Source organism: Sminthopsis crassicaudata, chromosome 3 (assembly GCF_048593235.1).
Source record: "Sminthopsis crassicaudata isolate SCR6 chromosome 3, ASM4859323v1, whole genome shotgun sequence".
Classification (NCBI taxonomy): domain Eukaryota; kingdom Metazoa; phylum Chordata; class Mammalia; order Dasyuromorphia; family Dasyuridae; genus Sminthopsis; species Sminthopsis crassicaudata.
Window position 1 is genome coordinate 636,954,158 of NC_133619.1, and position 15,036 is coordinate 636,969,193.

At 46.3% G+C, this 15,036-nt stretch overlaps 1 protein-coding gene across 2 annotated transcripts; it reads right to left on the reverse strand.

The window, feature by feature from the left end:
* Positions 1 to 9,321: 9,321 nt before the first annotated feature.
* Positions 9,322 to 12,348, reverse strand: COX6B1 (cytochrome c oxidase subunit 6B1). 2 transcript variants are annotated; one of them, XM_074306741.1, is made up of 4 exons: positions 12,205 to 12,348; positions 10,662 to 10,775; positions 9,909 to 10,009; positions 9,322 to 9,516 (listed from the first exon to the last, which is right to left on the reverse strand). In XM_074306741.1, the coding sequence occupies exons 2-4, from the start codon at positions 10,765 to 10,767 to the stop codon at positions 9,463 to 9,465; spliced, it is 261 nt and encodes an 86-aa protein (XP_074162842.1). In that variant the 5' UTR covers positions 10,768 to 10,775; positions 12,205 to 12,348; the 3' UTR covers positions 9,322 to 9,462. The 2 variants fall into 2 exon arrangements, with proteins under 2 accessions (XP_074162842.1, XP_074162841.1); XM_074306740.1 differs by having other exon boundaries at positions 10,662 to 10,780; positions 12,205 to 12,344.
* Positions 12,349 to 15,036: the final 2,688 nt, after the last annotated feature.

Consider the following 15,036-nt stretch of genomic DNA (forward strand, 5'->3'; position numbering starts at 1 on the left):
CATTTCCCTTCTGAGGCCTAATACCCCTTCCTTAGGGATATTTTGTGAACAGGAATGGTTGTCTTCGGGGGCGTTGGAGGGTACGCCCACGGCCCCCATTGGGAGTTTCCCATGATCAACAATTACTTGCATTCATATGCAAGCCCTAGAAACTGTGAAGGCAGAAATGGCCTGCCTTGGCAAGTGACAGGCTGTGTGGGGGCGTGGGAGATGACTGAGATTGCAGAAGTGGCTGCCTGGGTTAGGGAAGGTCGTGTCATCCGTGGGAGTGCAGCAAGGCAGGGGAGGGAACATGGCCTTGAGAGGCAAGGACAGCTTTCCAGAGGATTGAATCAAGCTGGAATTCTTTTTTTTTTTCCTCAGCAGTGTTTTGTTTTTCCAAATACATGTAAAGACAGTTTTCACCGTTCATTTCTGTAAGATTTTGTGTTCCAATGTTTTTCTCCCTCTTTTCTCCCTTCCCTTCCGCAAGATAGCAAGTAATCTGATGTAAACATGTACAATTCCAAATATATTTCCATATTTGTCATGTTGTGTTAGAAAAATCAAACCAAAAAAGAAAAAAAATGAGAAAGAAAATAATACACTTCGATTCACATTTAGTCTCCATTCTTCTCTCTCTGGATGTGGTTGGCAGTTTCCATCCTATGACTATTGAAATTGTCTTAGATCATTGTACTTAGATCAAGTCTATCACCGTTGATTATCAGATAATCTTGCTGTTACTGTGAATATATTTCCATATTTGTCGTGTTGTACAAGAAAAATCAGACCAAAAAGGGAAAAAAAAAAAAAAAAAAAGCATGAGAAAGAAAAAGCAAACAAACAAAAAGACCAATGAAAATAATATGTTTCTGGGCAGCTAGGTGGCGGAGTGGAAGAGCACCAGCCCTGAATTCAGGAGGACCAGAGTTCAAATCTGGTCTCAGACATTTAACACTTCCTGGCTGTGTGACCCTGGGCAAGTCACTTAACCCCAGCTCAGGAAAAAAATAAAATAAAATAATATGCTTCGATTCACATTTAGTCTCCAGTTTTTTCTCCGGACCTGGATAGCATTTTCCATTCTAAATCTACTGGAATTGTCTCAGATCATTGTATTGCTGAGAAGAGCTGAGTTTATCACAATTGATTATCAGATAATCTTGCTGTACAATATTTCCCCAATTCTGCTCACTTCACTTATTATCAATTTGTGTGATTCTTTCCATTTCTTATAGAACAGTAATTTCTTATACTATTACTTATTTAGCTATTCCCTAGTTGATGGGCATCCATTCAGTTCCAGTTTCTGGCCACTACAAAAAGGGCTGCACAAACATGGGTCCCTTTCTCTCCTTTATGATCTCTTTGGGATATAAGCCCAGTAGTAATGCTGCCGGGTCAAAGGGTGTGCACAGTTTGTTAGCCTTTTGGGTACAGTTCTAAATCCCTCTCAGAATGGTTGGATCTGTTCACAACTCCACCAACAAGGCATCAGCGTCCCAGTTTTCCCTCATCCTCCCCCACATTTGTCATTATCTTTTCCTGTCATCTGTCAGGCTGGAATCCTTGAGAAAGCCTTAGGCTAAGATGCTCATCTCCGAGCCCCGAGCTCCATCTTGGCTCTGGGCAATCAGGAATCCCCTATTTAGTCTCCTACCCAGGGGGGAGCAGGGAAAGTTGGCTTTGTGATCTGGGATGGACCAATTCCCCTCTGGGCCTGATTCCTGATCTGGAAACAATGGCTTTGGACTAGATGCTCTCTGAGGCCTCTTTCAGCTCTAAGCACAGAATCTCTATTATAAACCCCTATTAGAAGTTCTAGCATAGACGCCCCTCAAGTTTGCAGGAGAAAAGAGTCAAGAGGCACAGATCCTATTTCATGGGGAAAGGCTGTAAAGAGAGTGGGGGAGGACGGCTGATTCTGTGACCCCAGAAGTGTGGGTGGAGGCCGCACAGCGGGAAGTCGGAAGATCTAGGTTCAAACTGGGGGGGCCACGTCCCTGCTCTGGGTCTCTGATCTAGAGAAAAGATCCCATAAACAAGGTCAAAAAGCCTCCATCTACATTGTTGTTGTTCCTCCTTCGCTCCCAAGGAGGATCCACATGTACAGGAAGGGGAGCACCATTTCTTACTGATGGGGAAGGAGCTAACCATGGCTGGGCAGAGATTCAGGTCAAGGTAAAAGGGCATTCACCCCCCCCCCCAACTCTCACTGGGAGGCTTGAGGCTCAGGCCTTTCTCACCCCCTCCCCCATTCTTTTCTGGTCTGACTAGATCTCCGTGTGCCCCTTGCCCTCTGTGGGCAGACTTGAGTATTACATTTGGGGTCTGGATTGGGGCTGCAGTTACTAAGTGCCCCCCAGGCTTTTCCTCCCTGTGCCTAATGCACCCACCCCACCCCCACCCCATCCAATCACGGGACGACAACAAATCAAAGGGGAAGCCCCCCTACTCTAGTCAATCAAAGGCAACCTGGGACACACAGACGAAGAGGGGCAGGATTGGGGGACACAGTGCTTTGAGGTTCCCCAGAGGAAGGGGAGCAGAGAGAGGACGTTTACTCATATACGGAGGGGCTCCTGGGGGAGTGCCCAGGTGTGCTCAGAGCCAAAGGTAAGTACACCGGAAGTAGGGCTGGTAGGAGGGGCAATGTGGAGATGATCAGAGCTGGTTGGCCCCTTACAGACCGAGGCAGCGCAGTGCTGGGGCAGCTGGGGGCGCCATCATGCATAGAGTGCTGGCAACTCATCTTCAATAAGTTCAAATCCAGCCTCAGACTCGTACTAGCTGTGTGACCCTGGGCAAGTCACTTCACTGTCTGTTTCCTCCTCTGTAAAATGAGCTGAAGATGAAAATGGAAAACCACTAGCTGTGCAAGTCACTTCACTCTGCCTCAGTTCCCTCCTCTGTAAAATGAGCTGGAAAAGAAAATAGAAAGCCACTAGCTGTGCAAGTCACTTTACTCTGCCTCAGTTTCCTCCTCTGTAAAATGAGCTGGAAAAGGAAATAGAAAACCACTAGCTGTGCAAGTCACTTTACTCTGCCTCAGTTTCCTCCTCTGTAAAATGAGCTGGAGAAGGAGATAGAAAACCACTAGCTGTGCAAGTCACTTTACTCTGCCTCAGTTTCCTCCTCTGTAAAATGAGCTGGAAAAGGAAATAGAAAACCACTAGCTGTGCAAGTCACTTTACTCTGCCTCAGTTTCCTCCTCTGTAAAATGGGCTGGAAAAGGAAATAGAAAGCCACTAGCTGTGCAAGTCACTTTACTCTGCCTCAGTTTCCTCCTCTGTAAAATGAGCTGGAAAAGGAAATAGAAAACCACTAGCTGTGCAAGTCACTTTACTCTGCCTCAGTTTCCTCCTCTGTAAAATGAGCTGGAGAAGGAAATAGAAAACCACTAGCTGTGCAAGTCACTTTACTCTGCCTCAGTTTCCTCCTCTGTAAAATGAGCTGGAAAAGGAAATAGAAAACCACTAGCTGTGCAAGTCACTTTACTCTGCCTCAGTTTCCTCCTCTGTAAAATGAGCTGGAGAAGGAAATAGAAAACCACTAGCTGTGCAAGTCACTTCACTCTGCCTCAGTTTCCTCCTCTGTAAAATGAGCTGGAGAAGGAAATGGCAAAGCCCCCCTGGTGATTCTGCCAAGAAAATTCCAAATGGGATCATAGTCAGATATGACTGAAATAACTAACTTGGCCAAGTAGTTCCAAGGCCTGTGTTCTGACAAAGGTCAACTCAGAGACTCATTTTCTCTCCCATAAAATATACATGTTTTCTGTAGGACCCAGATAAGAATTCTTTTTTTGGTTAAGTAACTAAATATTAAGTGCCATTTGAACTCAATTCCTCCTGACTCCAGGGCCAGTGCTCTATTTACTGAGCCACCCGTCTCCAGAATGTTCTTAACATGCTTACCAAACACCAGCATTCAGCCCTGTCTTCTTTATTCATATGAGAAAGTCGAGGTGAATGGAAGCAATGACCAAGATCACAGAGTCGAGTGTCTGAGTCCTTTCCCTGCTCCATGGGTAGGAGGGATGGAGGAGTTGGGTCTCTCTTTTAGTCTTCCACAGACCCTCCCTTTTAAGCTGCCCCTGGGATTAGAGCTCAAACAGCCTCAGAGTCTATAACGTGATAAAGCTGGACATGTACTAACACAGTCCAAACTCAGTGGACAAACCCACTAAGAAGGGGGGGTGTCAGTTTGGTGTAGATATGCGTGCAGAGGTCAAACAGCTTTTATGTAACTACGTTTTAAAACACCAGGAACAGATGAGATGGGGGAAGGAAGGGAAGATGGTGGAGGCTTTCCTAGCACATGTAAGTAATTGAAGGCGATGACAGAACTCACAAAAGCAGACAGAAGAACCATGAGAGTTCAGCATTTGCCTTAGCCCCTAAAATCCCAACTGATTCCTCTGCTCATCTCTGACCATTCATGCTCAATGCTTAGTGGAGTGGTAATGTTTACTGATTACCATGCACCACCTAGTGGCAGAAAGAGATCCCTCAGATTAGTAAAGTGGATGATCCCTTTCATGCAGACTTCATGGAGACTTCCCAGTCCAACAATCATTTGTCAAAACCTTGTGGGTGTGCTGGGCGCTGCTGGATTTTGGATTCCAACCAAAAATTAAAAAAAAAAAAATTGTCTGTTCTCCGCCTCCCTGTAAGAATGTAAGGGAGGAACTGTTTGGTATACAAATTGTTTTGCTGCCTTTTTAGGATTAGGAAGGGCTATTAGGAAGCATGATTTGGGGACCTGGGGCTCTTAAAATTGCCTTCCCTGGATGAGTTTGCTAAGTATCCACTCCAATCCTAGTGTCCAATACCTTATGATGCTGATGATAGTATAAACATTCTAGAACATCGTCAAGCTCGAACCCTGTGTAGGGCTGTGTGGCTAATGTCCAGTTTCAGGCATTTTTGGCTATATCATCTATTGAAATTAAAGTGGATTTTGTGATCAGTGTGTCTAGATCTTTCTAATTAGGGTTAATTAAATTGTATAGTGAATTTGCCCTTGATTCTGCCTTTTTTCCATCTCTTATCTGAGAGATAGCTTTTTTATTTGTTTTTCTATTAGTTTCTCCCCATCTCCTGGCTTCTTTCCTAATAGCGATCAAAGTTCTTAAGTCTTGCAGTTGTGAAATAAATGATTCTCTTGATTCTGCTCATTTCACTCTGCATCAGTTCATACAAATCTTCCCAGATCTCTTGGAAACCTCTTCCTTTTTTATAGCACAATAGTGTTCCATCAGTCATATGACATAACTTGTTCAATTATTTTCTAATTGATGGATGTACCCTTAATTACCAGTTCTTTGCACCATGAAACAGCTGCTATATTTTCATACATAGAGGACTTTTGGCTCTTTTTTTGATCTCTTTGGAAGCCAAGTAATGGTATCACAGTTTAAAAATAATAATTACTAACATATACAGTACTTACCATGTGCCAGGCACTATACTGAACATCTTAGTTATTATCTCCTTTGGTCATCATTTATTAAATATTACATGTCCAACTAGTTACCAAATCCTATTTTTTTCTACTGCTGCACTTTTTTTTTTTAAACAATTGAAATTGACTTTTAAAATGTTCAATTCTGAGTTCTCTCTCACCTGCTCCCACCTATTGAGAAAGTAAGAAATACGCTACGCATTAAAAATAGGAAGCCATGTAAAACATTTCCACTTTGAAATCATACCATTGCATTTCTGACATCTGATCACTTCTCTCTATCTACACAACCCCCATCTTTGTTTAGGCCCTTATCTCATCCTTCCTGGTCATTGGTTCCAAATCCAATCTATTGGGATTCTTTTGGATCACTGAACTACTGAGGAGAACCAAGACCATTTTGCTGGATTACATTTATTTGCAGATGGCACAACTAATGCAACTTGACTGGAAAGACTGTCTTAAAGTAAACAAATTAAAGATCACTTTATCATTCTTGAAGAAATTGAAACTGATGCTGAAGCTCTTTTTGTGTTAACAAAGAATGGAAAATGGAAAATAACAAAAAATGGAAAATGCCCATCAGTTGGGAAATGGGCTGAAAAAGTTGTGGTATATGAAGATAATGGAATATTATTGTTCTATAAAAAACGAACAAATGACTTTAGAAAGGCCTGGAAAGATTTACATGCACTGATGCTGAGCAAATCCATAAGAACCAGGAATACACTGTATACTTAACAGTCAGAATGTGCAATGATCAACTATGAAAGACTTGGTTCTTCGCAGTGGTTCAGTGATCCAATCCCAATAGACTTTGGACAGAAAATGCCATCTGCATCCAGAAAAAGAACTAAGGAGACAATGTAAATGAACACATATGTTCACACGTTTTAGTTTTTTTTTTTTTTAAATCTCTCCCATGGTTTTTCCCTTTTGCTCTGATTATCTTTCCCAACATGATTCATAAAGCAATGTGTTAAAAAATAAATTACCTACCCCCAAAAAAGAAACTGATGCTGAAATTATGATTTAAAAATCACACAAAAACTCTAGGAAAGGGTTTGTCAATGATCCCTAGATTATTAACTAAGGTATAAAGCAGGAAGATCTGTGCTTGCTATACAGAGGTAGGCTCTGTCATCTAGACTACCCCACACAGTTGACTAACCAACCCAAAGGCCGATACCGCTATAACAGTCCCTGCAGATGGACAGTAAACTGGGCCCAGCATGGGAGAGTGGGCTGGACTGTATTTGGAAAAACATCCAGGACTTTGAAATGATTCCCACGCTTCAACTTCAAGCTAAAATACAGCTTTTTTTTTTTAAACATCTCCTTCCTATGAAGGATATTGTATTATATACGGTTCAGAAACATGGAACATCAGTCTTTGAGGAAGTGAGTCATCCAAAGGGCAACAAAAGGCAGGAGGGTGAGAGCAGACCTGTGAATAATTGCTGTAAAGGAAGTTATCATTGACTTTAATTTATAAGAAATCAAGCCATTCTCCAATTGATAAATGGTCAAAGGATATGAACAGACAATTTTCAGATGATGAAATTAAAACTATTTCCACTCATATGAAAGAGTGTTCCAAATCACTATTGATCAGAGAAATGCAAATTAAGACAACTCTGAGATACCACTACACACCTGTCAGATTGGCTAAGATGACAGGAACCAATAACGATGAATGTTGGAGGGGCTGTGGGAAAACTGGGACACTGATGCATTGTTGGTGGAGTTGTGAAAGAATCCAGCCATTCTGGAGAGCAATCTGGAATTATGCCCAAAAAGTTATCAAAATGTGCATACCCTTTGACCCAGCCATACTACTACTGGGCTTATATCCCAAGGAAATATTAAAGAAGGGAAAGGGACCTGTATGTGCCAAATGTTTGTGGCAGCCCTTTTCATAGTGGCTAGAAGCTGGAAAATGAACGGATGTCCATCAATTGGAGAATGGTTGGGTAAATTATGGTATATGAATGTTATGGAATATTATTGTTCTGTAAGAAATGACCAACAGGAGAAATACAGAGAGGCTTGGAGAGACTTACATCAACTGATGCTGAGTGAAATGAGCAGAAACAGAAGATCATTATACACTTCAACAATGATACTGTACAAGGATGTATGCTGATGGAAGTGTTATCTTCAACATAGAGAAGAGCTAATGCAATTCCAATTGATTAATGATGGACAGAATCAGCTACATCCAGAAAAGGAACACTGGGAAATGAGTGTAAACTGTTATTTTTACCTTCTGAATCCAATTCTTCCTGTGCAACAAGAAATTCGGTTCTACACACATATATTGTATCTAGAATATACTGTAATATATTTAACATGTATAAGACTGCCTGCCATTTGGGGGAGGGGGTTGGGGGAGGAAGGGAAAAAATCTGAATAGAAGTAAGTGCAAGGGATAATGTTGTAAAAAATTACCCATGCATATGTACTGTCAAAAAAAAAGTTATAATTATAAAATTAAATAAAAATTAAAAAAAAAAAAAAAAAAAAAAAGGAAGTTATCAGAGGATGCATGAGAGACAGGTGAACTGGACATGCAACAAGACCAAGGCATGGATTAATGGGGACACCACCCCCTTTCCCTTCCCCATCAAGAGATCCAGAGAAGGCCCTTAGCACAGTTACTATCTGTCCCACTGAAAGGAATACTCCCATGTGAATTGACACTTACCTGAATCTTTGGTGTTATGAGTACAGCAGCACCTCATGTAACTTGAGGTTATTTTTTTACAAAATTATTTACAAAACCCATTTTACTGATTTACCTACTTATGAGCAACTGAATTAGCTCAGAAGAAATGCCAAGACACAGTTAAAGAAGCTAATGTTCATAGGGACTATTTGTGTCCAACCTATAGAACATTCTGAGCTCGTATTGGTTTGATCAGCTACAGTCAGACACACTGTAACCCAACTCTAACATAGTGACAACATTTTGGTCCTCTTCAAGAATGAACCAACCAAATAAGCCATTTTATCTGTTTTTCTAACATCTTTAGTTAAAATGCTTTACCAGAAATTCAACTCCAAACTTTGTTCCCACACAAAAACTGCTGTCTCCCAAGTTTCCACGATGATATCCTTCAGCATGGATAACCTGTACCTTGTGGACAAAGGTAGAAAAAGATGGTACAGGAAGTTGAACATGTAGTGCAAGTTCACCAAGTCGTACATTTCCACCCACAATTAAGATAAATGGACCAATGTATGAAAGGTAAGTGCTTTCCCTTAGACCAGAGGTTCTCAAACTGCGGCTAGATGCGGCCGCTGAGGACGTTTATGGGCCCGCTGAGTTATGGCAAATGGGCTGAGGGGCGGAGACAGAGTGGGAGCTTTTGTTTTTACTATAGTCCAGCCCTCCCACAGTCTGAGGGACAGGGAACTGGCCTCTATTGAAAAAGTTTGAGGACCACAGCCTTAGACATTCCATAAAGCATGGATGAGGGACTGGCTGCGAGAGAACTAGACCCCAAAAGCCCATTTATGTCTTCTCACGACAAAGCACAGGGTCCCACTACAGAAGAACATGTAGTTTTTGAGGGTGAACACCTCCCCCAAACCCCCACTTAAAAGAAAACTGCCCACTCCTCATTCTGCCTGAGAAATGCAGCTCTGCAGAAGTACTCTAAGATCCTGTCTGTGCCCATCTAGATTGGGGCATCACCCACAGGCAGAAGCAGCAACTCTAGGCTCATGGGAGCTGAAGTCTAGGTTCAAGGCCAAGGAACAAGAAGGGAGTCCAGGCTGGGGAAAGTGGCGAATGTTTCTCCTCTCCTACCCATCCCCTTTCCTCCCTCAGAAACCTATTGTGGACACTCACGGACACTCAATACTTGCTTGATTCCAACACAGTTTATTTTAACATGATTGGCCCCCAGAGCAGGGGTAGCCACAGATCACATTCCTCCCTGGCTCTGAAGGAAGAAGGGATCCAGCCCCAGACGTCGGGGTGGGGATAAGGGAGGAAGAGGAAGCAGCTCAGATCTTCCCAGGGAAGGTCTCTTCCGCTCTACGATCATCCCAAGTATTCACCTACAGAGGACAGAAAAATATCAACCTGCTTCAGGCCGAGTTTCCCCCTCTTTTTCAGATCTGATTCTATTTTTCACATATGGCTCACACTCATTTTTCTCAGCCCTTCCACCCCAAAGGTTGTTCCTTCCATCTTACAGAAAAGGGAAGCTCCAAAGGAGGTTAGAGCAGGTTTTCTCAGGGTCACACAAGGGGTCTGGACTATCACCCGGGCTCCTGGCTCTGGGAAACAATGAAGTCCTGAACCGTGGGAGCCAAGCAGTACGCTAGGCAGGCAACTTTCAGGGCAGACAGGACTGGAGGGACATCCTTGCACCCCTGGTCACTAAAGGCAGGCATAAATGAAGGGATGAACCCACCCAGGGTCGTTCCCTTCCCCCGAGGCTACATACCCAGGACAGGGGACAGAGGGACTTGTAGACACGTTTGTACCACTGGCAGACAGACACATCGCCACCTTTCTGGGTCATGGCCTTCTCACAACGATGAAAATCTAGGAGCCGGAGGAAGAGATTAGTAGCTGGACAGAGAAGCCCATGAGGGTTTGGGGGATTGGAACTCAGGGGTCTGAGATCTCAAGGGGAACCAGATGCCTGGGAGTCAACTCAATTCAACAAGTATTTATTGTCTGTGGGGCTGCTAGGGGGCGCAGTGGAGAGAGCCCCAGCCCTGAAGTCAGGAGGACCCAAGTTCAAATCTGGCCTCAGACACTGAACATTCCTAGCTGTGTGACCCTGGACAAGTCACTTAACCCCAGCCTCAGCAAAAAAAAAAAAAAAAGTATTTATTATCTGCTCTGTGCCAGGCCCTATGCTAGGGATGCAAAGAGTCTCTCCCCTCCATGAGCTGACATCCTATTGGAGAGAAGAAATAGTTTAGGGGTCAGGAAGGAGCAATTCCCCCTTTAGTAGTCATGGGAACCTTGTGGACCCCTTTTCAAAATACTGTTTTAGATGCTTACAAATAAAATACACAGGATTATACTAGTACACAATATAATACTGCAATTATATTGTATTGTATTTGTTGTCGGTTTTTAAAAAAGAAAAGAAAAACCCAAGCTCAGATTTCGGGTTAGAGCTCTTGCTGGGAGAAATGGAGGCATGTATAGGTGGGGCTGGGGGCTGAAGGCGGCCGCCACACACCCAGGTAGTTCTGCCAGCAGTTCCGGGTCTGGTTCTGGTTGGGGAAGCGGCTGTCAAAGGGCGCAGTGCGGTAGTTTCGGATCTTGGTCTTGATGTCTTCAGACATGGTGGCTCCTGGACTGGAGAGACAGCAGAGGGTCACTCGTGGCCGGAGCCTTACGGAACGCCTGCCCCACCCCGGGGGTCTATGCTGGTGAGCCAAGGGGGCCGCAGGTTCAGAGGGGGAAGTCTGGGGGTGGGGGAGCAGAATCCACCAGGCCATGCTTGGTGGGGGTGGGGATGGCTGCGCTGCTGTGCAAAATGTTCAGGCACAATCAATGAGGGAGGGGCTGGGGAGGGGCATGGAGGTATGGGAATGCAGGGCAGGGGCCTGAAACAGATGTCTGGAGAAGGCAAGTGTAGAACGGGTACACATGGGGCTGTATGCAGGCAGGTGTAGAGTGGGGTATTCTGGGTGCACACGTCTCACAGGCGGGGACGCAAATGGGCAGAAGAGGGGCCTGAGGCACCCTGAGGGGTGTCTGCCAAGTGCACGAGGTGGGGGTGCTTGAGGGAGTGCGCGGTCCACAGGCCAGTGACAAAGTCGGGATATGTCTGGGGGTGAACCACTATAAGCAAGTGTGGAAGGTGGGATGGCGATATGTATATCGGGGAGCGCAGCATTCTGGGGAGTCCAGGGGGTGGGATGTGGAGGGATGCACTGAGGAGGTGGGTGACGGGTGTACACAAGGACATGCAGTATAGTGGCCAGTGTGGAAGATGGGGTGAGGAATATGTGAGGATATATGGTATAGAGGCCAGTGTAGAAACGGAGGTGAGGGAATATGTAGGGAAATACAGTATAATGGCTAGTGGAGAAGATGGGGTGAGGAATATGTGAGAATATACGGTATAGAGGCCAGTATAGAACCGGAAGGTGAGGGGATATATAAGGACATGCAGTATAGTGGCCAGTGTAGAAGTAGGGATGGGGGTATATATGAGGATATACGGTATAGAAACAATGTAGAAAGAGGTGGGGGGACGGGCGGTACAGGCCAGTGTAGAAGATGGGAGAGGGATATACGAGGCCGTGCAGCATAGTGGCCGGTGTGGAATCGGAGGCGGGTGCACGCAGGGCCGGGCACTACGGAGGCCCGTGTAAGTGACGGACGGTACACAGAAGGCCACACGACACGCAGGCCCGAGCAGACGGCGGGGGAGGGGGGGCTGCAGCACTCGGGCCGGGCACCGGGTGGGCAGGGGCATAAGTGGGGGCACAAAGGCCATGCAGCATAGAGGGGGGCAGAATGCGGAGGTTATCGGGGTACGCGTTTTTCAGGCAAGGGCAGAGAACGGGGCGCCACGTATCAATGGGGATGCAAAGGGCGCGAGACCCAGGAAGGGCACGCCGCATTCCGGGGCGTGTAGAAGCGGGGTGTGGGTTTATCGGGGTGCGGGGCATATGGGGGGCGCAGAGGCTGCGATCCGCGGCGGTTATGCAGCATTCAGATAAAAGCCGAAGGAGGAGGTGGGGGGCTCCGGGAATTAGGGGGGGGGTCACCTGAGGTCGCTTCCGGCGCTGTCGCTGTCCCTGTCTGGGCTACTCCCGCGAACACCGCTGACTCAATGTGACCCTCAGCACTCTGGGTTCGAGACCGGAAGCGGATGCGCAGCCCGGGACGCAGGGCGGGCAGGGAGGAGGCGAAGCGCAGACTTCCGGTGGGGCTAGAGCGGCCGCGGAGCGAGGGAGGGAGAGCGCTGCGCGTTCCCGTTGGGCCAGAGAGTCCGCCCATCATTTCTCAGCGAGCCAATCCGCATCGGAAACGTAGGGAGCCCCGCCCTTCGCTCCCTCTTCAGACCTCCCTCGGCCCAGATCACTCATTTTCTTTTCTTTTAGAAATCGATCTATTAAACATTCACTGAAAAAAAAAAATCTAAATTCCCGCGTTACAAGGGAGCGCGCGCTAGCCCGGAGTCAAATGTGGCCTCAGACACCTCCTGGCTGTGTGACCCTGGGCAAGTCACTTCCCCCGCCCCCCCCCAGCCTGCCTCAATTTCCTCATCTGTAAAATGAGCTGGAGAAGGAACCGGCAAAGCCTCCGGCGTCTGCCAAGGACACCCCCGATGGGGTCCCAAAGAAGGGACCGGCCGAACGCCATCAAACAAACAGTGAGGGAAAAAGCGCGTCCCCTGCACCGATTGTGGGCCAGGAGTGGAGGCGTTTTCTCTACGTTCAGGAAGTGTCGCGGCCTTCATCCGGCTGCTTTCCTGGCCGGCCCTTGTTACCTCGCGCGGCTCCTCTGCAAAAAGTCCTCCCGGAGGCACAGCTAGCTTTGCGGCCGGACTTAGGCCGCAGCATTTATTAAGCACCTGCTGTGTACAAAGGGATACAAAGAAAACAACCACACATCTGTCATTCCAGAGCTCCTTCCGGCCGCACTGCAGCATTAGGGAAAAGGGAGGCAGCGAGCTGATGCTGGGCCTTCCCACCAGAAAGGCCTGTTCTGAGTTTCACCTACTGCGTCCCCTCCTGTGTCTGCTACCCGGCAGGGAAACCCCCCCCCCATCTTGAATTTGCAGCCACGTGGGAGGTTCCCAAAAAATAGCTGACGATAACTGCAGCGACCTGGCTTTGGCTAATTTGCTAGTGCGCTTTGAAGCTTTGCAAAGTGCTTCACCCAAGTGACGGAATTTGTTGCCCCCACCACTGCCCGCCATTTCCTCCGCCCGCCTTTTCTTGGGTCAAACGCGCTTCAAACCGCGGCCACCGCAGAGGGCTCCCCTGAAAGTGAAAGGACCCTCGTTAAACTGGACCCACTGGAGGGGGATGCAGCAAGGAATGACTCCGGGAACCAACGGAGTCCGGAGGAGACAAGGTGAGAAGGATCCGAACATGTTCGATTTTCTTCAGTGGGTCCAACTCTCTGTGACCCCGTTTGCGGTAGAGATGCTAGAGCGGTTTGCCACTTCCTTCTCCAGCCCGTTTTACAGATGAGGAAACTGAGGAAACAGAATGAAGCGACTTGCCCGGGATCACACTGCGAGGAGGTTTCTGAGGCCTGTTTGAACTCAGGTTCGACTGAGGGCCAGAATTCGACCTCAGCAGCGCCACCTAAAGGCCCGCTCTACATACAGCTTTAGTTTTAATAAATGCTGCTGTCTTTTTTTTTCCTTTCTTTTTCTTTTCTTATTTTCCCTTTCTTTTCTTCTCCTCTCCTCTCCTCTCCTCTCCTGTCCTGTCCTCTCCTCTCCTCTCCTTTCCTCTCCTCTCCTCTCCTTTCCTTTTCTTTTCTTTTCTTTTCGCTTTACTTTGTCTGCTCCGCAGCCTATATGGCCTTGAACAAATCACTTTAATCTTTCTTGCCTCAGTTTCCTCACCCAGTAAAGTGAGGGGATTAGACTGGAAGGCCTTCCACTTTTTGCCCAGAGGAGATTTAGTCTCACGTGAGCAGGTAAGAGGAAAGGCGTGAGGTTCCTAGATCTAGCCAAGAGGATCTTTGGGAGAGCCTGGCCATGAGTTGCAGAAAGACTCAGAAGAAACAGTAGCTCATCACAAAGTTAGGATTTAAATGAGGGAAACATTTTCACCTGCCGGTGGAGCCAATCAACTTTGTCTCAGCCAGCACCATCTTGATAAAATCTGGTGGAGGAGGATGCACAGAAATACTAACTCATTCCTACCTAACGTTCAAGCCATCTTAACACTGCTTCTCCCTTCTCCTCCCCCTGCTCCCACTGACGAGTCTCAGATAGCCAGCCGGATCAGCCGCAGCTCTGAGCTGTCATATAATCACCAGTTATCATCTCTTTAGGAGTGGATGGCATTTTTCACTCTATGTTTTTGGAAGTGCTGTGGATCATGGTCTTTAACCTGGCACATCTATGCTCGGTACCTATATCATATGACCTAAGTCATATAATACTGTAGTCACAGACAACCTCTGAATCATCCACTGGCTCAGAATGGGGAATGCAGATTAGTAGATCAGAAAATGGTCACTGTCAGCTCAGCAAAGAAGTCCATGTTTTTGTTTTGACAGTATTATGATCACTTTTTTTTCCCTGAGGCAATTGGGGTTAAATGACTTGCTCAGGGTCACACAGCCAGGAAGTGTTAAGTGTCTGAGACCACATTTGAACTTGGGTCCTCCTGATTCAGGGCTGGCGCTCTATCCACTGCGCCACCTAGCTGCCCCTTGATCACTTACTTTCAATAGAATTGTCTTCCTTTGTAACCTTACATATTTTATTTTATGCCTTTAAAATTATTCTGAAAAGTCAGTCAATAACCATTTATAAAAAGCTTATACCAGACCCCGGGCTAAGTGCTGGGAACACAAAAAGTGGCAAATGACAGTTCCAGTCCTCAAGGAGCTTACAGTCTAATAGGGAG